Consider the following 22,888-nt stretch of genomic DNA (forward strand, 5'->3'; position numbering starts at 1 on the left):
AGACACGACTAAATATGGCAATGCGTCCTGCAGATTTTGCTTCGTGACGTTCAAAATGGAGTTAAAATGCTGCAGTTGTTTCTCCTCACAATGTGCTTGAAATGTTCAATTTTTATTACTATTTATTTGGATAAAATAATTCAGCTAATCCCTACATAGTCTTTTATAATTATAAGTTCAAAAATATTGTAAACATTTTTGTTTTAAACTTTTGTTTTAAACCTTCCAGTGTTTAGTCAGTCTGGAAACTAGAGCCTTAGGAGCTAGAGCCCATCCCAGCTGTCATAGGGCAAGAGGCACAGATAACCATTCACACCAAGAATTTAAAATCACCAGTTAACTTGACATGTCTTTAGAATATGGCACCCAGGGAGAGAATGTAGACCATTCAGAGATGACTGGACAGCAGGACCTTTTTGCTGTCATGCAACGGTGGACCAAAGTGCTATCTTTTTGTAGAAATTAGTATTTGGTGATCCTCATTTAACGCCTCATTTATGCACATAAACACTTGCTATCTCAATACAGTATAAACTGATACACAAAACACTGGCATAATATTATCAGTCGAAAGGTTTAGGCCATAGATTTTATTTATTGTATTTAGGTAGTGTTTTTCCTCAACTTCCCAAAAAACTACTCTGTATGTAGATTTAAGTAGCCGGATTGGAACTAAAAAGAAAAGCGCACAGCGTTGACAGAGTTCCTGAATTTCTTTGTCTCATTATGACCAGCCCTGCATGAATGAGAGCTGACGTTGCCTGCCTGTTGTTATTTTGTTAAAAGACGGAAGTAAATCAAGTAGGAGGGGACGAAGGCCATCACAGTAACTGCTACGCTTGTCACGGTAAGATATTTGTGCTTGCTGAATTCACTGTATGGCGAGTTTAATTTTAACGCCAGAAGGTACGCTAATTCGTTGAGTAAGGTCTTAATTACCCCGACAGATTAAGAGCTTAACTGTCCCGGCAAAGGCTTCCTTAAGTCCCTACTTAGAAGGTCATGTCTCAGCTTTGCTAGCCAGAGAAGTGGTCAGGCGCTAGCTGACACTGACAGGCACACTGCACCAGGCTGCTATCCTTTAGCATTAGCTTCATTCATCTACTCTAACTGCTGCAAACATGCAGGAGTGGGCAAATCAGTTATGCGTGAGTAGTGGATTGAAATGCACTTTCAAATGCGCAAATATCGGCTGCAATTTAGCTCATTTTGGGTTAACTACTCAACTACGTGTGCCTTCTGTCGTACAGACTCGAGCCAGCTATGCTAATGCTGTTCTAGCCTAATGCTAGCCAAGTAGAGAACATTTTCTCAACTTTGTGTTTTATCTATCTGTGTAAGGACAGCTTTTGTTAAATACTTATGTTGTAAGATCAGAAGCTACGTAAGAGTACACGAGAGTTTCGGTGTCAATTTAGGGCGGTAGCAGTGTGCTTTATCGTACAAACGGATCGTAATCGGCTAACGTATTGCTAACTACGTCGACAGTTGGGCTCGGTTTTGGTTAACTTATGGCTAGTTAGCGACTTGTCGGATGTCGACTGGTACCTGAAACCCGGTGCTCTAGTTAATGTGTTTTTCAGTACCATTAATAACAAGTTAACATGTCAGTCTAACAGGATTCATTCATAAATGTAGACGTGTGTTGAAGAGCCTAAAGGGTTATTTTGCGGAATATTGTGAAGGAATTTTCTCTTCCTGTGTTCTATCATTTGACTGAACTGAATATAAGTGGGATTAATGAAATCATTATGGGTTTGTTTATTCACTGCAGCAGTGTTTTTACATATTTGTAACACAGTAATAATAGATATTCAGTGCATAGTCAAGGAAACACTAACTTATTTCCATATCAGAAAGACTTTAAATTCCACATGTTAGTATGAACAAGCCATATATATGTTAAACATAAACTGCTGTCCAGTTAAGCTACTAGTTGTAGGTGGTTGAGTTTAAATACCTGATGCCAACCTAAACATTGGCCAGTGCTTAAGAAAGGTGAAGGGGATGGTGCAGGCAGGGTGGAATGGGTGTAGTTGAGATGTCAGGGCTGATTAGTGACAGAATACAACAGAAAGAATGTATGGTGGGATTGACAAACAGACAGGAGGCCAAGCTAAAGGTGGCAGAATTAAACATGTCTTTTCATTTAGATTGACCAGGATGGATAAGATTAGTAAAGAGTACATCAGATGGACAGCTCAGCTCGAGCAGCTTGGAGTCAAAGTTAGAAAGAAGGCTGAGGTGTTGTGGATGCATTGGGAAAAGGATGTTGAATATGAAGCTTCCAGGCAGGATGAACAGACGGAGACTATAGACGAGATTTATGGATGGAGTGTGTGACAGGAGGATACTAGGGATTGGGTGAGATGGAGGCAGATGATCTGTTGTGGAGACCTCCTAAAAACGACCAGCTGTCCATAAGCCAAAAATGTTAAAATTTCATGTAAAAACACAGGTTTTATTTTTCCAATAGTATTTTAATATTTTACAATTTTCTCTGAAATGTGTCAAGCAGGCATCTTTGTACCTTAAACTTAAAAGAAAAGTAAAAATAAAATGAAATGGTGCCTCGAGGGCAACGGGATGAGGAAGTATAGCTAATGATACCCAGAAGAAAACATTTAATGTTGGCTGACAAGAGTTATTGTTGGCCCCATACATGCTGACCAAGATGATTTTTTTTTTTTTTTTTGTAAAGAGAAGATATTAGTGTCTGATTTCTTAACAGAATCCATTGTTTTGATTTCCGATAGATCCCTACCATTTATTCAGAAGAAGACAGGAATTCCTTTTATTTCCCTGTGCTTGCATTTCTAGTATTTCCTGTTGTTCTCGTGATGCTCCAAGTTTCCAGTCAGGAAAAGATTTCGCTATCATCTTTCTCATCCTGTCATTCGTTTGCAGGAAAATCGACAATTTGGATCCAAGATGACGGACTCCAAGTACTTCACCACTACCAAGAAAGGTTTGAAACTTTGTTCTTTAGAAGATTTAACATGGTAAACTCCTTAGTGCAAGATTATAATTATTGTTGTTGGTACCTACACATTATATTTATGCGAGTGCTTTGGGATGTTTTTTTTCTCGCTGATAAAAAAAAAAGTTCTGTAGATTCCCAGTAAAATGATTTGGCATGTATTTACTAACTTCAAGTCTATGAAACCAAGCACATTTACTTGTTTCAAGAGCAAGCATACTGTGGTATAACTAGGAATGTTACCGAACTATAAGATAGATTTAAGTAAGGAAGAAACAAACAAAACAAAACAGAAAATGTACCTAAAGATGTCATCTCACAGCTTTGTATCAAAGTTGTTCCCAAGAACAAGAGCTTTGGCTTTTGTATATCAGATAAGACGTAGTGAGAATTAGCTCTCAGTGAGATAACTGCTAGGCCTCCTTGTATTTCAGCAGCTCCCCTCACACAATGTTGCTCTGGGAAAGTCTAGAAGCCCTCTTTGTTCTCTCACACAGGGCTTAAGAAATATAAACAGATGCTAGTAAATGATAGTGTACCAGACTCCTTGGTTTTTAAGGATTACCTGAGACATAAGAACAAGTTTCCTTCAAAATCTTCCCCCCGTTGGATCTGCCTGATGCTGTGTTGTGCAGTGTGGAGCTCACATGCAAAAGAGACTTTGAGTATTAATTTGCCTGGGAAACACTGAAGTCTGCCGATTCAAATTTAAGCTTATAATTTGCAGTTTTCTTGCAGTGTGTAGTTTGTACCCTAATTAGGCAGCTGAGTTAGACTGCAATAAAAACTAAATTAAACGTGATTCTCAAATTAAAAAAAATAAAAAATTCTGTGTACAATTCACCACAAATAGGCAAACACACTCCTTTTGTGTTTATATTTGACAGACACTGTATACACTCTGCTTTAATAACACTGTTCTTTACTAGCTTTGTGTTTACACAAAGTCCTGCGTTTCCTCATCTCTGCACATGTCTGAGATAAGCTCAATGTAGCACAGATGTGCAGGATGAAAAAGACATGTTTGATATCTTTGTGCACCCATTGTGCAGATAATGACATTATTGTAACTGTAATGTGGCTGTTGAGTTTAGTATAGTAATGTGATTACAGTGCAATGCTAATTGTAGGGCAACTGTATGAATTGGTTTCGCTAAACTGCTGAAAGGTTTACAGCAGCAACATAAGTGCTTCTGTAAACATTTGCTGATGAACTCATTCACTCTCCAATGAAAAGATTACATTTTAAACTAATTATGGTTTTAGATAATTCAAGGAAATAATTGTTAAGGAAATAGCAACCTCCCAGAAGTATTTAGATGAAAACTACAGGTCTAGGTGTTTATTCTACAACCCACTCCATTGTTCTGTCTGTGGGAGAAAAAGCTCTTGCACCGCGTTCATTATGCTTACAGCTGACAGCCAGTCAGCTTTCTGACAGAGAATTGTAAAATGTCAGCCAGTGCGTCCACTGTCTAGTTTGCACATTTTAATGTTGACAAAGCACTTTCATCCTATTTGTGTACCAGTTGGATTACGCAATAAGATGTTTCTAATTAAGATGTTTCTAAAAGATGCCCCTCCCCCCACTGGGCTCCCAGGCCTATCAATCACACATTCGCAAAAAGAACAATTTAATTATTGCTAAATACTGTAGTTCATTTAATAATAGTTTATATTTTCTATTATACATCTACACATATCAGAAGAAGGGTGTGCTTGAAGCTTTAAAATAAATTTAGTGGAGTAAAATAGAAGTGCTTTTCAGCCAGTTTGCTTCACAGGTCACTGACCCAAACAGGACTGGTGTTGACCAATCAACTCGCCCAGCATTTTTTTTCTAGCCATGGACATTTATACCATTTCATGTTTTTAATCCTATCTCTGTCTCTTGTGTACAGGGGAGATCTTTGAGCTCAAAGCAGAGCTCAATAGTGATAAGAAAGAGAAGAAGAAGGAGGCTGTAAAGAAGGTCATTGCATCCATGACGGTGGGCAAGGATGTCAGGTGAGTTAGAGGGGAAAATATCAGTGAAAATCATGTCTACAAATGTAGAGTAGAACTGCATACATGAGCTCTCACTGTGAGTCATAAGTTGTATAACAGCTCGTCTCTCCTTCAGTGCTCTGTTCCCAGATGTTGTGAACTGCATGCAGACAGATAACCTGGAACTGAAGAAGCTGGTCTACCTCTACTTGATGAACTACGCAAAAAGCCAGCCAGACATGGCGATCATGGCTGTTAACACCTTTGTGAAGGTAAAGCTCAGTTTGTCATAAATATGTAGATGCTGTAAGAAATGATCAGCTTTTTAGGTGATCTTTGACTCCTGTTTTTTGTTTTTTTGTTTTTTAAATTAATTAATTAATTAATTAAATTTTGGGACAGAAATATTGTGGACCATTTTACATGGTCAAGGATTTTGATACAAACAAGAGTTAAATCAAATTTAAAAATTGCTTGTGTAATGCAGGATTCTTTAGAAATTAATAAAATATTTGCAACAGAACTTCTGACCTCATTAAATCACCCATTAGGACTGTGAAGACCCCAACCCTCTCATCCGGGCTCTTGCTGTTCGTACCATGGGCTGCATCCGTGTGGACAAGATCACAGAGTACCTCTGTGAGCCTTTGAGAAAATGTCTGAAGGATGAAGACCCATATGTGAGGAAGACGGCTGCTGTTTGTGTAGCAAAGCTTCATGATATCAATGCCCAGTTGGTGGAGGATCAGGGCTTCCTGGACACCCTTAAAGATCTCATCTCTGACTCCAACCCTATGGTACGACTTTTTAACGAAGCCTTTTTAGCTGGCTGTTGAGCCAGCCATGTTTCTTGCATGTGACAGAGCTGCCTACAAGCCATAGCTCTATCGTTCACTGATAAGCCCATTGTTGGCGTGCAGATGTTGAACATGATGTCAGTGATCTCTTTTGTAAGTGGGCATGGTTTTCTTCCTGTTAGCATTTATCTGTGGCTTTGTCTTCATTTGTAGGTTGTCGCAAATGCAGTAGCAGCGCTGTCTGAGATTGCTGAGTCTCATCCCAATAGTAATCTAATGGACCTGAACCCTCAGACCATAAACAAGTTGCTGACAGCTCTTAATGAGTGCACAGAGTGGGGACAGATATTCATTCTTGACTGTCTGGCCAATTACACACCTCGTGATGACCGGGAGTCCCAAAGGTAAGGAGACGGCTTAGTCCTTGTGCTTGTCATTAAGTTCTATTCACTGTGGATTAGTTTTAATTTTCTGCTCTTCCTTTTCCAACATTAATAACACCTGCTAGCATCTGTGAGCGTGTGACCCCACGGCTCTCGCATGCCAACTCTGCAGTGGTGTTGTCAGCGGTTAAAGTTTTAATGAAGTTCATGGAGATGCTGCCCAAAGACTTGGACTATTATGGCACTTTACTGAAGAAGCTCGCTCCTCCACTGGTTACACTCCTCTCTGCTGAGCCTGAGTTGCAGTATGTGGCGCTGAGAAACATCAATCTCATTGTCCAGAGACGGTAAGCCTGAGGAGAGGGTCTCTTTGCCACGTCTTTAATAAACTGTCATATTTCAGTTAGACTCCTTTTTTTTTTTACTTTGTAAACAAGCAATGTTTAATGTGTCATTGCAGCCCAGAGATCCTGAAGCACGAAATGAAGGTTTTCTTTGTCAAGTACAATGACCCCATCTACGTCAAACTGGAGAAGCTGGACATTATGATTCGCCTAGCATCTCAAGCCAATATTGCTCAGGTAAGAAACCCACATCTATAATGCAGCATTATCTAAGGATGCTCCCAAGAATAAATCTATTTAATAGAATCCAGTGAGTGACACACATCTGTCCTGCTGTAGGTGCTGGCAGAGTTGAAGGAATATGCCACTGAGGTGGATGTGGACTTTGTGCGTAAAGCGGTCAGAGCCATTGGCCGCTGTGCCATCAAAGTTGAGGTAAGCGAAGGTGATGTCATCAGACGCTTCATTGGTTAAATATTTGTGTTAGCTACATAGTGAATGCCTAGGTTTGTGTGTTCACTTCGCTGGTAGTTGAAGATCACAGTGCTGTAAATAGTTAATCTACTTGCCACCAACCAGTAAGACGGAGTTTCAAACACAAGGTGGTGCTGTCATCATGGCATTGTTATGTGTTAGTTCCTCAGACAAATTGAACTACAGCTTATTAATATTTCCATTTTGGGGAAGTATGAGTATCCAGCACAGGATTCAATAGAACCTGTTACCGTTGACATTTAAAATGTGGTTTCATTGTGAAGTGAAATTAATCTTCAGTAAAACCAATGAAATCATTTTCTGCGCACTACACAGATGTTATCTAGCACTGTGCATCAGGAAATATTCATGACTGTTTAAAAAAAGAAATCCAAAACAAACAAAAAGCAAGTGTTGATGAACCGCTCTGCTGCTTCATGCTGTGCTAGTATGACTTGGTGGAAGTCCTGCTTTAACCACTTGCAGGCTGCAATTTCACCATAGACCCCACACTCTGTATTCTCCTGCTCTCCTCTTTCCTCTATTCTAACCCTTTCTACTCCATTGCTGATTCCACGGCTGTCAACTCGGTTCTGTTAGCACCTCGCACAGAGCGCAAACATCAAATCCTGTGTCAAACTGACTCAACCTTCATGTCAAGGATCATCGCTGGGAATCTGGCTGTGACCCAGAGACCGAAGAGCAGTTTTCAGTAGAAGAGCCCACACTGTCACAGCCTGAAGGCAGTGCATCAAGTCCAGAGTAGCATGCCAGCATATTAACATTCATAGAGTTGTACACCATGAATTTGTCTCCTGGGATCCAACTGTCAATGCAAAGTTCTGCTAAAATGACCTGAGGTGTCTGAGGGACAACTTTCAGCAGACACGAGCTGAGCTGTGGTACATAGCATTGCTCATGCAATTGTGCACCCACCAACACAGTGACCACCCACTAACCCTAACCCGAAATAAAATCTTCTTTTAAAAAATGTACTGTTTAGACACAGTGGATGAGATCCAGCATGTTTAGAGTGAGACTTTCAGGGAGTAATACAAAAGTAGCAGGACTGTAGAAAGCGATGTGTCAAGGCTCAAGGAGATGTCCTTCAAGAGAATCTCATCCACATTAAAATCAAGTACAATTTTTTTTTTTTTTTTTTTTTTAAACAAGAACACTTACTGAACTACTTAATCTGCACACCAGTCATTTTTTTCTTTCTCTCTCTCTGTTTGTTAGCAATCAGCCGAGCGCTGTGTCAGCACACTGCTAGACCTCATCCAGACTAAGGTCAACTATGTGGTGCAAGAGGCCATTGTGGTCATCAAGGACATCTTCCGCAAGTACCCTAACAAGTAGGTTTCTTCTTGGACATGTTTGTTTTCACATTTTCCACTTTACTTAAAACTCTCTCTGTGTTTATATGAATAATCCTCACATTTATCAAATGTATGACAAAGACTTATAACCCTTATTTACATATGCTGTTATGCACATGTAGTCACCTCATCATTAATTTCCTCTTGATCTTTAAATAAGCAATGAAAACCTTTTGATCATAAAGACAAAGTGTTTCCCTCTAAAAACCTGCTTGTAGTCGACGGTACTTGATTGTACCTGGCTCAAAGGGTATGTTGGTTTGTCTGGAGTCCAACTTTGGCTGTGGATTCAGGGGAGTGCCTACACAGCTGCAAGGCTGTGAGCCTCTAAGGGAGCAGCTTTGCAATGTTTCCAGATCAGCATGCCTTGTGCGTTGAGCGACACGAGTCACTGCCCAGGACAACCTTTGGATTTTCTATTAATTAGGCATTTGTGCTGTAGCATTTTTTTTAATGAAAGCAATATGTAAATGGACTAAATTATTATCAAGCATTTTATGCAGATCAGAAATTCACCAACCACTGCAGAAAACTTCATAGTTTGGCATGTTGCCTGCGAAAGACAAGGAAACAGAGCTAAAAGGAGAGTGAATAATACATTTACATTTGTCAGGGTGCCAGAAAACACGACTCCAAAGCAGTGTTAATGTTGTTCTATGTCTGCTGGATATGAAAGTAGGCAGTTATTTGCTACCACGTATTACAAGCCAGACATGTGGTTGTTTGATCAGATTTTATTATAGTTATTTTGGTCAATCTCGGCAACAAACAGATGAATGCTGTTCTAAGAAAATAACTGCAATTTGCATTTTGTCAGTCTTGCGTTTAAGTGTCTCTGAATCTGATGCACTGATGCTTTGTGTCACTGTTTGCAGGTACGAGAGTGTGATTGCCACTCTGTGTGAAAATCTGGACTCTCTGGATGAGCCGGAGGCGCGTGCCGCCATGATCTGGATTGTAGGAGAGTACGCTGAGCGCATCGACAATGCTGATGAGCTGCTGGAGAGCTTTTTGGAGGGTTTCCACGATGAAAGCACTCAGGTGTATTTAGGAGGGTGTGGGGAGGTTGTTATTTGAAAAAGTCAATATTTAATGGAAGCTGCAGTAATAATTTGCCATCAGTGCTGGGAGTAACAGATGCGTCCTTTCAAGCAGGAAATCATTAAAACCACTGGTTAGCTGTAGCAAAGGATGAGAAAGCATAAACCATTTTGAAAGTACCAGAGACCTTTTTTTCTTTTTAGTGAGCTTGCTCAATGATTAAAATAAGAAAAAATAAAGAAACAGTGGAACAAAATTTCTTGTGACTAACCGTGATTAATGAGAAGGCTTTACAATATTTCAGTGTGTCACTTCTTATATGTGGCTCAGGGGCGTATTTGTTGAAACGCCAGCCTTTACTCTGAAGATCTTTCTGCCACAGCTCACTGTCGGATTACACAGCTTTGCTTGGTGTTAGACTCTCCCTAAGTAATTGATTGATTCCCATATTATTGCCTTGGAAATATATTCCATTTTTATTATTGACTGATGAAGGAAAAAGGACACGTTAAGCGCACTTACTCATTGTGTATTCTGTGAACATTACGCAGACCTAACACAAGGGACTGTATTGTCTGAGCTAACCAGTCAGATATTAAACAATTTGTTTTTTGTGCAGTGCATGTGTAAAATAGTCTTAAACTATTTACTGCTAGAAAGGTGTGTCATTTATGTAAAACATGTTAAAACCTCACTGCGTGTCTTAAACTGTCGCACAGTGTTAAGGTACATCTTAATGATCATTTATTCACTTGCTTTTAAAAGCAGTGCGTGAGCATTTGTAACACATTTGGTGTTCTCACTGGCCTCTAGGTGCAGTTGCAGCTCCTGACTGCAATCGTCAAATTGTTCCTGAAAAAGCCAACGGAGACCCAAGAGCTGGTGCAGCAGGTGCTAAGCCTAGCCACACAGGTGAGGGGGGGCGGGGGAATAAGCAGTCTACGTCATACATGCTATTTTTCCTGTCAGCGCATCCTTTATTGTCTGCTTTTTGAACTTTGTTGCTTATTTCTTTTTTCTTTTAGTTGTGTCATTTAAACGTTATTAAAAGGGGCTTCCTATTTCTGTTCCAAAATCCAGACCTTTTATAATCCTCTCACAGATTTACATTTATTCATTTATTTTTATTTTTCCAGTACTTGTGTATACTATTGGCAAACATGCAAAAAAGAAAATGGTAATTTCACCCCTAAGTCCAATTTTTATGCACACAAACATTTATTTTTTCTTGTAAAAGGCTAGCAGAAAGCAGCAATGTAGAGACGATGTGCCTCGCAACTTCAAAGAATGAATATATTGGCTATTCACTGAAGTAACTTTTAAGCTTACTTGATTTTCTTAGAACCCTGGGAACTTTGTGCTTTTCTATGCTGAGAAAAAAAGTACAGTGTCAGATTGCCTCATACATTATCCAAATCTTACCACTACCCTAAGGCAAACTCCGTTTTTGATATCTTTGTATAACTTCTGGGCCAAGACAGAGTCGAACATTAAGTATTTATTAAACATACAACATAAAGACATTCCTTATGACTCATCCCTTTTTCACAGGACTCTGATAACCCAGATCTAAGAGACCGAGGCTACATCTACTGGCGTCTGCTCTCCACAGACCCTGTGGCTGCCAAAGAGGTGGTTCTGGCTGAGAAGCCGCTGATCTCTGAGGAGACAGATCTGATTGAGCCTACACTGCTGGAGGAACTTATCTGCCACATTGGTACTCTGGCCTCTGTCTACCACAAGCCTCCCAGTGCCTTTGTTGAGGGCAGCCGCGGAGTTCAGCACAAGAGACTCCCTGGCAGTACTGAATCGTGAGTCATAGACTTTAATTACTTTGACACTGCAGGCAGAGGGCTTAGTTTACTTGAGTGGAACTGCCCTCTTAACTATGGTGTTTTGCTTTCAAGAAAATCTGCTGAGTATAACTTGCATATAGTGCCAAGCTGTGGAGCATTTCTTTGTTTGTTCCTTCTTTCGGATGTAATTCATTACATCCATCTACCATTATTCATATGAACTCGATTGAGTTTTATCAGGAGTTTAATGACAAATTAGGGGCTTCATAATAACCAAAGTTGTCATAATGCATATGGCTTAAACATCATTCCCCCCCCCCCCCCCCCCCCCCCCCCCCCCCTTGCTTTTACCAGTGGGGAGAGTGAGAGCCCTGACACAGCTTCTGCTGCTGCAGTTTCTGATGCCCCTCCGGCTGTCATCCCATCCCAGGGAGACCTGCTGGGAGATCTTCTCAATCTCGACCTGACACCTCCCACCACCACTGGACCACCACCACCAGCCTCTAGTGGCATGCAAATGGGTGCTATGGACCTTCTTGGAGGAGGACTTGACAGCCTGGTATGTCTTCTGAACATGATTATTTAAGTGAAATTGAAAGGCTGTTTATTTCACCCAGAGGTTTAACATTAAAGACGCCCAGTAACGATAACAGGGGGCCAAGCAGCCATGTAACATGCATACAAGCCGCTTCTGGTAAACAATTGAAGTGAATGTTGGTGCACTAAATGGAGAAGTGTTGACTGATTCTTTCCACAAAGTTTTATGGCTGTGCCTCAACTGTAACCAGTAGGTTGCAGCTGAAGATCCATTTATGCGAAAAACAGGGAATCACTTTGATAAAGCCAAGTTTATCAATGCTCATGGCTACTTTTGACATATTGGATTTTAAGAAGTTTCAAAACATTTTTACAGGCCATTTTTTTCCAATTGGGACAGATCCAGGCACATTCAGATTTTTCAAAATCTCAGTGTTTGATATATTGCCACCAGACTTGATGTATGGACTCTCCATGTCATCTGAAAGTTGTCTGACCACTGATAGAACAACACATTAATAACAGGGGGGGAAAATTGACATGATGAGCTCAAGTTGCCATGGCGACTGCTTGGCCTCCCCCTCATCACTGCTTGCAGCTATTGTATCCTTGTATTGTGTCCTTTTCTACCTTTTGGTGCCTTTTTTCTTTTGACTCTTGTATTTATTCCCTTTGTTCAATGCTGCACCTGCAGATGGGGGATGAGTCTGAGCCGGTAACTACGTGGAAGGGGAGGGCTTAACATTTATAAACCATATCAGGCCATTATAGAATATAAAAACAGTTTTATTATGTTGTTGTTTTGTTTTGTTTTGAGAATGTACCTAAATCTCTTCATTCATCATTATCATCTTTATTGTCCTGATATATGTCGTAAACATGATGTCAAATCCTTAAGTCCATCTCTTATCTCTGGGCTCTGTGGTGTCTCATCTTTCAATCAGCCGCCCATTCCCCTGCGGATGGACACTCCTCAGTCACCTCAGCTCCCACATCAATCCCCATCGCCCCCAGATTACAGCCCCACTGAGGTTGGTCCAGGGGACCGTGCTGGACCACTAAAGGCCAGCACCAGTCTTGAACCCTTCTCTTGTCCCCTGTTGTGCCACCGTGTCCCCTCTGAATAGTCATCCCACAGTGATATTAGTCTGTTTGCACTTTGCACTGTCAGTCCCCCCCCCACCCCCCACCCACACTCCCTGTAGGTGAGATTTTAATGACTCACACCTGTGTTTTTGGTCAAATTTCTTTCCGTGCACAGTAGTTTAGCTTTGTCACAGTGTGAAGTCGCAATGACAGTACACCTATTTATTGAGCAGCAGTTTAACAAAAAGCTCTTGGATTTCAACAACCAGTAGGCAGAACTTGTGGATGGTAAAAAGTGAAGTACATAAAAGGAGTCTTACTGTTCTTTTATCTCCTTTTTGCTGTTACTTGATATAATGATATAAACCCCATAGCTGTCATCATTCACTGAAAGACATTTTAGACTTCCACCCCCCACCCCTCAATCCACCTCTTTAAACTTGTCAGAAAATAATTTAATACTGCACTAAATAACTTCAATTACTTCTGTGCTTTTTCATTCTGCTCAGCTTGGAGGAGACCTTGGTGGAAGTCCTGCTGTAAGTCATTTTTCAGAATTGTTGTTGGCCTTTGATTGCTCAGTACAAAGTGACATTGAATGTGAACATGTTGCTGTGTAACCCACAGATTGGGGCTGGTTTTGGTGCTCCCCCAGCTGCAATGCCAGCCTCTTTCAGTGCCCCTGTCAGCGGCGGTCTGGATGACCTGTTTGATCTCGGAGGGGGAGTTGGTATGCCTATGGGAGCCTACAGCGCCCCCAAAACTGTAAGTTTATATAAGCTGGGGAAAGATAAAAAAAAAACAAAAAAAACAGAAGAGATCCTTCAGAAAATAAATGATCTTGTCTCTGTTAAGGTTTGGCTTCCAGCTTTGAAGGCCAAGGGCTTGGAGATATCAGGCACTTTCGCCCGCCGTTCTGGGGTCATCCAAATGGAGATGACCCTCACCAATAAAGCTATGAGTGTCATGACTGATTTTGCTATACAGTTTAACAGAAACAGGTAAGACCAGCTAATAATCCGTACAGGGTTTTCACAAGATTGAAGCTTGATACGATAGACCTTGAGCAAACCCTGCAATGGATGCTCATGTTTGCCTTTTTCTCTTCTTTGTCTCGCTTAAGCTTTGGTCTCGCTCCAGCTGGTCCACTGCAGGTTCTAACTCCTCTCAGCCCAAACCAGAGTATTGAAGTGACTCTTCCCCTCAATACTGTGGGACCTGTCATGAAGATGGAGCCTCTTAACAACTTGCAGGTATAACCTTCACTTGTGTTCATTCCCCCTGAATTATTTATGACATTGCTACTTTTTGTTTTGCTTGAAATGACAGTGTTATTCTGTCCTTGCTTCTGTATTCGTTTTCCATGAATCCAAACTTGGCTGAACTTTTCAGCGTCACAGTGTGGCAGTAACATAAGCTATCAAACACATGACTGGTGTCGAGAACAAATCGGAATAAGTGGTTACATATTTCCACTGTTTTTGAATTTTCAACACTTTATCGTCCTGAAATTTGACTTTATATTATGACACCCATTGCATAGATTCAGTAAGTTTAAATGGATTTGGCATGGTTATTTAAGGTTTTTCATAATTAAACAGAAACATTACTCAGCTTAATCTGTCAAATTCTAAATTAAAGTTCACAAAATTTTAACTTATGAATCATTTAACCTGATATATCCAGTGGACTTCACATTGTCTTTTGAGGCACTGACCCGAAGATATGACCATATGTTCTAACTGATTAGTCAAGTTATACTGCTGAATTCCCACACTGTAAACTGTAATGTGATTAAAGCGTAAAACAGACTTCAGAGCCATAATGATTTGTTGAAAATGTTAAAAAAAAAAAAACGGCAGAGCCTGTCTGTTTCTTGATTAGGGCGGCTCTTTTAACTGGCCAGCATGGTGGATGGGTGCTGTGTGCAGCTGGAGAGGGAAGATAAGAGCGCCTTAGGGGGCGATGGAGGTGGGATTGGTCATTAGCGGTCTCACAGCACATGGCTCTTTTGTTTCTCCTGGCCTCAGTAGCCTCGCTAACCTTTCTGCGGTGCTGCCTCACGGCCCCGCTTTGATGGTTACTGTTGTGGGTTTGACATCTCCTGAGATATGTGTTGTATTTTGTTGTGATGAAGGTGTCACATAATATTCTGAGTGCTCTTTTAACTATTTACTTGTCGAAGCAGTTTGTTTCTTACACTCGTACGCTGGCAACATCTGGACACAGCAGTTAACTGAGTCTCATCCAAATAATAATAATGCTGCAGTGGAGACTTTACCTGAAAAATGGCAAGCTACTCCTGCGTCTTTTTGTCCATAAAAGGGGACTTTACAGAGCTGGAAACTATTGTGCTGCCAGTAGATTAACTTGAAGGCCGTGTGTCAGATACTATTAGACTGGAAGTTTGTTTTTTCTTTATTTCATTTCTCTACAGTAGATGTCAGACCCCCTCATCTTGGGCATCTAACCCTTTTTAATAGACCGCTAGATCAGAATGGAGCTTTGTGGTCTTTTTTTTTTTTTTTTTTTTTTTTTGTGCTGTCCTGTGTTGCACTCAGGAATAAGATGCCCTGTAATGAATAATTCATGAGCCATTCTTCTGCCATGCTCTGTTTGAACTCGCTGTTCTTCTTTCAGCACCTCTTTGTTCAACAGCCCGATCAGTATCACTGGCTGACGCTTGTTACTTCGTGTGCTCGCTTTCAACCACAAGTTGCTAGAGTGTTTCTGTGTCCTGTAGTTTTTCCTTGCATAGACTATGAATTGTCTGTTTAAAGCCTGTGGCCAACACATTTTTTTTATAATTTTATATGTGGTTGTTGTTTTGGACAGTTTTCAGATTTTATTTTTAACACTGTCTTCTGTTGTGATCTTTCTCATTTTCATGTTTATTTATATCTTGTTGTAAATCATATTTCAAGGCTGTTTGTAGACTGTTAATTTGATTATATTTAGATCTTTGGTGATAAGGTGAGGGGCCAGTTATGAACACGACTTTTAGTAATGATGTTATAAAGTGGAGTCCAAAAGTTTTTTTTTTTTGTTTTTTTTTCCCTGTATTTCTATGTCCACCTGCCAGTAGTGGGAGTTTGGTGCTTTAGGAAATGTTCAGGTGGATGTGATGTGCTCATTAAAAGTTGAATCAAGTACATAAACTAGCAAATATTCCTTGGTTGCTATAAAAATAGCTCCTTTTCAAGTTTCCAGGCTTGTAGCATTGTGATAGTGAGAAATGTGCCTTCAGAACTAAGTGAAAGTGTCAGAAGTCAATTTGTTATTCTGAGAGATGAGAGGATTTCTCTGTGTCAAGTCATGTCTGAAAGTTTCTGAGGGGGTCGTGCATTACACTACTCTAAAACAGGGTGCGGAAACTGGATCAGTTTCATCCAAAGCATGGTGAGACGCAGCGTAAGTGAGCACACCATCACAAGATCAACAAATCAAGTTTTGTTTTTTGTTTTTGTTTTTTTTCACTGAGAGGTAGAAAAGCAACTTCAGCACTGATGCAGAATTTCCTGAATAAAGAATAAAAGGCTTGAAAACTTGTGTCAAAACAAGGCTGTCTAGTACTCAGCTGTTTTGCAGCTTTAAAACATTTGTCAGGAAGAAAAACAAAATCAAAACACTCGGTTAGCTTAGAAATAGCAGTGGAAGGAAAAAAATACTATTTGCTATTTACCATTTCCACATTTGTGGCTGTGACAGAGGAGTGTATGTAAAGAGAGAAACCCTGTGGGCTGCATCTGTGTAGTTAAGGATTTGTACTGCTGCAGCCATAACCCACCTTAGATGTTTTCCACAGTGATCTGAAGACCAAGCAACGGTCCCCGTCCTGGACCTTCCTCCTTTGTCATGTTATGTAAACTCCTGAACATTTGCGGGTACTTGAACACTGAGGAAGCGAAGCCTCGGTGTGCTATCAAAAACGACTCTTTGTATCATTGTCAGATCACGCTGGGATAAAATGGTTTATCCGCTTTGAGCAAATGTGTCCATTTCCAAGTGGCTCCAGGGCTGCTGTCATTAAAGTAAAAGGAGGCAAACTAATACGTGGTTATTCTGAAAATTGGAGATGGAGCTTTTCAGTCAAATTGTTAAGCTGGTATTAACATTTTGTAATGAAACATTAAGGATTAAATTTGAATCAAATTCTTAATCGGAGCAGTGGCCTCAGACTGTTGGGCTCCACCGTGTTAATACCTCCGTATTTGTGTTTTTGAATGCACAAGTTATCGTAACAACTTTAGCTGGTTATTTAGTAGACAGTGCACATAAGCAGTAATGGCCATCCTTGGAGGGCACTTGGAATGTAATTACTCATGTAATGCTTCATGCTTGTCCTCCCTTCCCCCTCTTTCGATGTAATCACTCTTGCAGGTGGCTGTTAAGAACAACATTGACGTATTCTACTTCAGCTGCCAGTACCCCATCAGCATGCTGTTTGTAGAGGACGGGAAGATGGGTGAGTGTTCCTTGGCAAAATCTCTTCACTTAAAAAGGCCGAAGCCCATCTGACGTCAGTGATAGACACGTACGTTAGTGTTTGAGTGAAGGTGACTGTTCGGCGCATGTGAAGCAGTCAGTGACGTAGATGTATGCAAGTGTCCAGCTGCTTGAACTCACTCACATCTCGGGGCTGCACAGCTAGTACTCCTCGATTGCACACCAGTGATATTTTCTGCCTCTTTTTTTCACGTTTTGTTTCTTGAGGTCATTTGATTTATTCTGTGAAAACGTGTTGGCATTTCTCCCTGTGGAGCTTTCTGATGGGGCTAGCAGCAGGACTGCAGCCAGAGGCTGAGATTTAATGCTCCAGAGCCTGAACAACAACAGGAAGTCTTGTGCTAAGCTGCTCACTCATTACTTGGACTTTTTGTTTTTTTTCCCCTCTTTAATGCAGTATGTACATTTTCCTTTACGAAAAAATCGACTATGCTTTCAGATGTGCATTTGATTGTGTGCTCTGACAATGCACTCATCACTAATTATATCTCCTCCTCCACAGAGCGGCAAGTTTTTCTTGCTACATGGAAAGACATTCCTAATGACAGTGAGGCCCAGTTTCAGATCAAAGACTGTCATCTCAGCTCAGGTAAGAAGGATGGTTGGAGAATGGAGAGTGCACTTGCTTAAAAAAAAAATCCTATCCAGACATATTCAGTAGCTTCTGTAGCCAGCACAGTCCACAGCTCAGAATCAGATCCTCGGTAATGAAGCAAATTGTATTTGATGGGAACTCATCAGCTGCAGTCCCTATTTATGTGTGATAATTTAGTTTTACACAAGTGTGAGAGCAGCTGAACTGGAGAAGAATTCCTAATGATGGCCTAATGGAGATTTTCCCCCCAAAGATTAAATTTCATCCTGATGAACATAGAGAGAGCATTTCATGTCCTGCTTGGGCACAAGAGTGAGACGATGGCTGAGGGGAAAATTCTAAATGAGTCTGTTGCACTGACAGCCTGGAGTGAAATTTTAAGAAATGGAAATAAAAGAAATCCGTAATGATTTGGTGCGTTTTAATAATGGTTTTAGTCGCTGATCGTGGCAGAAGTCAGTGAGTAACTCCATATTAAGTAATTGCTAAACTAGATTAAACCTGCAATTTAAGAGTGTTTCATTATGCTTCCTCTACAGATGCAGCCTCTAACAAACTGCAGGGTAGCAACATCTTCACCATAGCCAAGCGCACAGTGGACGGTCAGGACATGCTGTATCAGTCCATGAAGCTCACCAATGGCATCTGGGTGCTGACTGAGATGAGGGTGCAGGCAGGAAACCCAGTCTACACAGTGAGTACTGCTGCCCTGCTGCCTGTGCTGTGGTACTTACTCATGACCAGGAATATGGCTCCTTTCAATATTTTGATGTTGACAGTAAATTATCACAACTACAGCATATTCATGGGCATTTTTTTCTGCTAAAGATGGTCCTTGTAACCTGTTCTGGGATAACATAATAATAATAATACATTTTATTTATAGGCGCCTTTCAGACCCTCAAGGTCACCTTACAGTAGCACGTAAACAATACCATAAAAAACATAAGAAAAATGTGTATATATAGCAAACATGGTAGATAGAATCTAGACATAAACAGTCATAAAAGTCTAAAAGCAAATATAAAAACTGAGCAAGGTAAAAATGGCCTAAGACAGATCAGGTGTATGCAATTCTAAACAGATGGGTTTTGAGTAGTGATTTAAAAGTGGTGAGATGGTGTGTGTGGTCCGTAGAGCAAGTGGAAGTGCATTCCAAAGTCTCGGGGCAGAACAACTAAAGGCTCTGAGTCCCATGGTAGTCAGGCGAACAGGTGGAACAGACAGAAGGGAAACTGAAGAAGAGCGGAGTGTACGAAGGGGTGAGTATGTATGGAGAAGATCGGATAGATATGGAGGAGTAAAGTCATGAAGCTCCTCAGAGACAAATTGACATGGAGGTGAACTGGGAGCCAATGGAGCTGTTTAAGAACAGGCGTTATATGTTCAGTGGATCTAGTTCTGGGAATAATACGAGCAGCTGTATTTTGAACCAACTGCAGTTTATGGAGGGATTTATGAGGTAAACCATAGAGAAGAGAATTACAGTAATCCAGACGAGATGTGACAAGAGCATTGACAAATATGGCGGTACTGTGTGGTGTGAGTGAGGGACGAAGGCGGTTAATATTACGGAGAAGAAAGTAGGAAGACTGAGTGATATTATTTATATGTGCTGTGAAGGACAGAGTGCTATCGAGAATGACACCAAGACTCTTAACCTGAGGGGAGGGTGTGACAACAGAGTTATCAGTGGATAACGAAAGACTGGTTGGAACTGTAGTCAGTTTTGATCTGGTGCCTATTAAAATGAATTCTGTTTTATTGCCAAAGTTGTGAGAAAACCAGACCTTGATTTCACTTAAACAGTCAGAAATGGATGTGGGTGGGAGAGTAGCTGTGGGTTTGGAGGATAGGTAGAGCTGGGTGTCATCTGCAAGCAGTGAAACTGGATGTTATGCTTCCTAAAAATATTACCTAGGGGTAGGAGATGGATGATAAAAAGTAAAGGACCCAGGACAGAGCCTTGGGGTACACCGGAATTAACTGGAGTAGATACTGATCTGTGAGGGAGTAATTGAACAAACTGTGAGCGGCCAGAGGGATAAGAAGTAAACCAGGCGAGTACTGTACCATTGATGCCAATAGATGCTAATCTGTGAAGGAGGATGCAGTGGGAGATGGTATCGAAAGCTGCTGTAAGGTCAAGGAGAATGAGGATGGATATAAGTCCAGAATCAGCTGCAAGCAAAAGATCATTGGTGATTTTTACTAGGGCTGTTTCTGTACTGTGACATGAACGGAAGCCGGACTGAAACTGTTCGTACCAGTTATTTCCAATGAGATGATGATGAACCTGTGCAGCCACTATCTTTTCAAGAATTTTTTTCTAGGAAAGGGAGATTTGAAATTGGCCTGAAATTATTTAGATTGGAGGGATCTGAACCATTCTTTTTCAGTATTGGAGTTATTATTGCAGTTTTAAGAGAAGAAGGAACAGAACCAGATATAAGAGAGGAGTGTACGATATTAGCAATCAGTGGGGCAAGAGACGGGAATGAGAGTTTAACAAGATTTGTTGGCAATGGATCAAGTTTACATGATGATAACTTTAAGTTAGTAATTATGGAAGATAGCTGAGTTATTGTGGGAAGTTCAAAATTGGATAGAGAGGATGACAGTTGAGAAGGACAAAAAATGCAGATAGAACAATTGACCATTTCACAGGACGAGGGCAATTGTTGATGAAGATTCTCAATCTTGGTGTAAAAAAAAAAAAAAAAAAAAAAAAAAAAAAAGAAAAGAAAAAAATCCATAAATTTGTTGGCAGAGCATGTATGTATGGCAAAGGTATCTGGGGGTTTAACAATATTATGCAATATAGAAAACAAAGTGCGAGTGTTTCCTTCAGCAGATTCAATAACAGAGGTGTAGTAAGCAGGTTTAGCATGATGAATAGCTTCTTTATAGTGTTGTATATGACTGAGATACATGTCCTTGTGAATAGTAAGTCCTGTTTTCCTGGAGAGACGTTCTAGGCGGCGTCCAGTAGCTTTAAGTTGGCGAAGTTCAGATGAGTACAATGGCGCAGAGTGAGAGAAAGAAACAGTTCGAGTTGCACCAATTAAAAAATAAAAACATGTAAATTGTATGCTAAATGACCTATTTTACTTTTTTTTTATTTATTTTTTTTTATTCATACTTGTTGTCACATAATGTTTTTCAAATTTACTTTGGTTCATTTAAAAGAAGCATTTACAGATTTTAAAGAACTGCTTGTTTCATACACAGTAAGGCAGTATTATACAAGCTAATTTGACTAAAAAATAGTCCTATTCCCCAGATATTCTAAGCTTTGTTGGAAATTTGATGGTGCTGTAAATGTCCCATTTTCTAAACAAGCTCTATTATTACATTTATTCACATTAACATTATTGGGCAGCTGTAATTGATGCCCTCCATAATAACTGAAAATTCCCATTTTGTTATGTTTTGAAATATTCATAACTGATGAATCAGACAGACTTGTCTATCAGCCACATCCTGAATTCTCACAGTCATAAATAACGCCGTAAAGAGTGAATCCTCCGATTTGCACTTTTAGCAGAAATTAAAGCCCGGTTAGAAAATTAAATCGGTATGATGGAGTTAAATAATAGTGGGCACTGCATATTACAGATGGAGACAAATGACATTAATATCAGATCTGACCAAGCAGAGATGTGACGGGGATTAATGTGAAGTACTGAGCAGTCGATGTGCACTAGGGACAGGGATTGGATGGCGATGTGTGGTAGTGGGAGAAGTTTGCCTTCGGGCTTCCTGTCAGACAGCTTTTTTGCTTTTTTTTTCACTTGTAGTTTGATTTAGGTTAGGCAACAAAACCGCTCGGGCGGGTTCAGGAAAAGATTGGTTTGGGGCAAAATACACCGTTTAAAACTACGTCTGACCGACACGAACCGGTCTGAGGGAAGGAAACTTCTCTGATGTGCGTGGAGGGCTGTGGAAAAACACTGGCTATGACTTACCCGTGGTGACTCATCTGTGTGCGCATACATGTGTTGTTGTGCAGTTGTAGGGTTAATTGTTTGTGTGCTGTGTTGTTGCATGTGTCTTGCTTTGTCAGCACGCTGCAGTCGCCACTCTTGATGGATTGTTTTTTGGCTTAGAAATTCTGTATAACTCGCCTAGAACGATGACCTTGGTGTGACTCTCCTCCCTGCTCATCACTCAGTCTGCTTTCAGGTCATGTTTTATGTATAAGGTGGCATTAACTGTCTTTTTGTTTTCTTCTGTCTAGACTAGGCAATTTGTTAGTTGCGTTAAAGTCTCAGAATTTTGAGGTGGTTTTACACCCACCACGGTTAAGCCTCTTTGGTCAGATCACATCCTGATGTGATACAGGACAAAATGTGACTGAAACGGGGAAAGCAGAAGGGGTTTGTTTTCTACCTTGTACCCTCTGATCTCCACATGGTTTCTCGGTGTGACTGTAAGTGCTTTTAACAAACGTATATTCAGCAACGATAGGACCAGACTTTAAAGTAAACCACACGCACAGTATGTATCCTGACGTTCGTCCCTCGGAGCGACTGCCTGCTGCACGGGCCCCGCGCTCTCTTGGCACAGAACATTAAAGCCAAGCTGCCAAAGCCTTTTGTCGGCAGCTATTTTTAGACCCGAAGAAGCAAAGCCGTAACACTGTTTTCTGGGTTCTATTGCACGTCTGAAGATGAGACATGAAACTGTTCTAATTCACTGACATTAGTAGACACGTATGGTGACATGCTTGAGTTTTGCTGCTGCTTACACATGCAGTTTTTAAGGGTTGAACATAGCTGCCCTATTTTCCTCCTATCTTAAAAGTTGATTAGCTTCAGCTCTTCTATGACGCTGTGTCCCAATTCCACATCCCATGCTGCTTCCTGCTCGGTTTTATTCTACGCTTCACTAACAATGGAAAAGTGAGTAAATACTGGAAGCCGTGTGTGTGGAACAGTGTTTTTTACATAGTGGAACAGTGCTAAGAAGTGCTGAAGTGTCC

General features: G+C 40.6%; 1 protein-coding gene across 2 annotated transcripts in view; it reads left to right on the forward strand.

Moving 5' to 3' along the window:
- Positions 1-774: 774 nt before the first annotated feature.
- ap1b1 (adaptor related protein complex 1 subunit beta 1) overlaps positions 775-22,888 on the forward strand; it is a 30,110-nt gene continuing 7,996 nt past the window's right edge. The window contains exons 1-21 of one of the 2 annotated variants that reach the window (XM_080892939.1): positions 775-847; positions 2,908-2,968; positions 4,882-4,987; positions 5,103-5,238; positions 5,518-5,763; positions 5,977-6,167; positions 6,272-6,493; positions 6,607-6,727; positions 6,830-6,925; positions 8,204-8,319; positions 9,219-9,384; positions 10,198-10,296; positions 10,936-11,195; positions 11,535-11,739; positions 13,313-13,342; positions 13,431-13,568; positions 13,659-13,804; positions 13,927-14,056; positions 17,184-17,268; positions 17,812-17,898; positions 18,444-18,598. In XM_080892939.1, coding sequence (XP_080749065.1) covers positions 2,932-2,968; positions 4,882-4,987; positions 5,103-5,238; positions 5,518-5,763; positions 5,977-6,167; positions 6,272-6,493; positions 6,607-6,727; positions 6,830-6,925; positions 8,204-8,319; positions 9,219-9,384; positions 10,198-10,296; positions 10,936-11,195; positions 11,535-11,739; positions 13,313-13,342; positions 13,431-13,568; positions 13,659-13,804; positions 13,927-14,056; positions 17,184-17,268; positions 17,812-17,898; positions 18,444-18,598 — 2,772 coding nt within the window. In that variant the 5' untranslated portion in view covers positions 775-847; positions 2,908-2,931. Of the gene's footprint in view, positions 848-1,127; positions 1,149-2,907; positions 2,969-4,881; positions 4,988-5,102; positions 5,239-5,517; positions 5,764-5,976; positions 6,168-6,271; positions 6,494-6,606; positions 6,728-6,829; positions 6,926-8,203; positions 8,320-9,218; positions 9,385-10,197; positions 10,297-10,935; positions 11,196-11,534; positions 11,740-13,312; positions 13,343-13,430; positions 13,569-13,658; positions 13,805-13,926; positions 14,057-17,183; positions 17,269-17,811; positions 17,899-18,443; positions 18,599-22,888 lie in introns of those variants that run through there. The other variant, XM_080892938.1, reaches the window with a different exon arrangement.

Source organism: Rhamphochromis sp. 'chilingali' (assembly GCF_963969265.1).
Source record: "Rhamphochromis sp. 'chilingali' genome assembly, chromosome: 10".
Classification (NCBI taxonomy): domain Eukaryota; kingdom Metazoa; phylum Chordata; class Actinopteri; order Cichliformes; family Cichlidae; genus Rhamphochromis; species Rhamphochromis sp. 'chilingali'.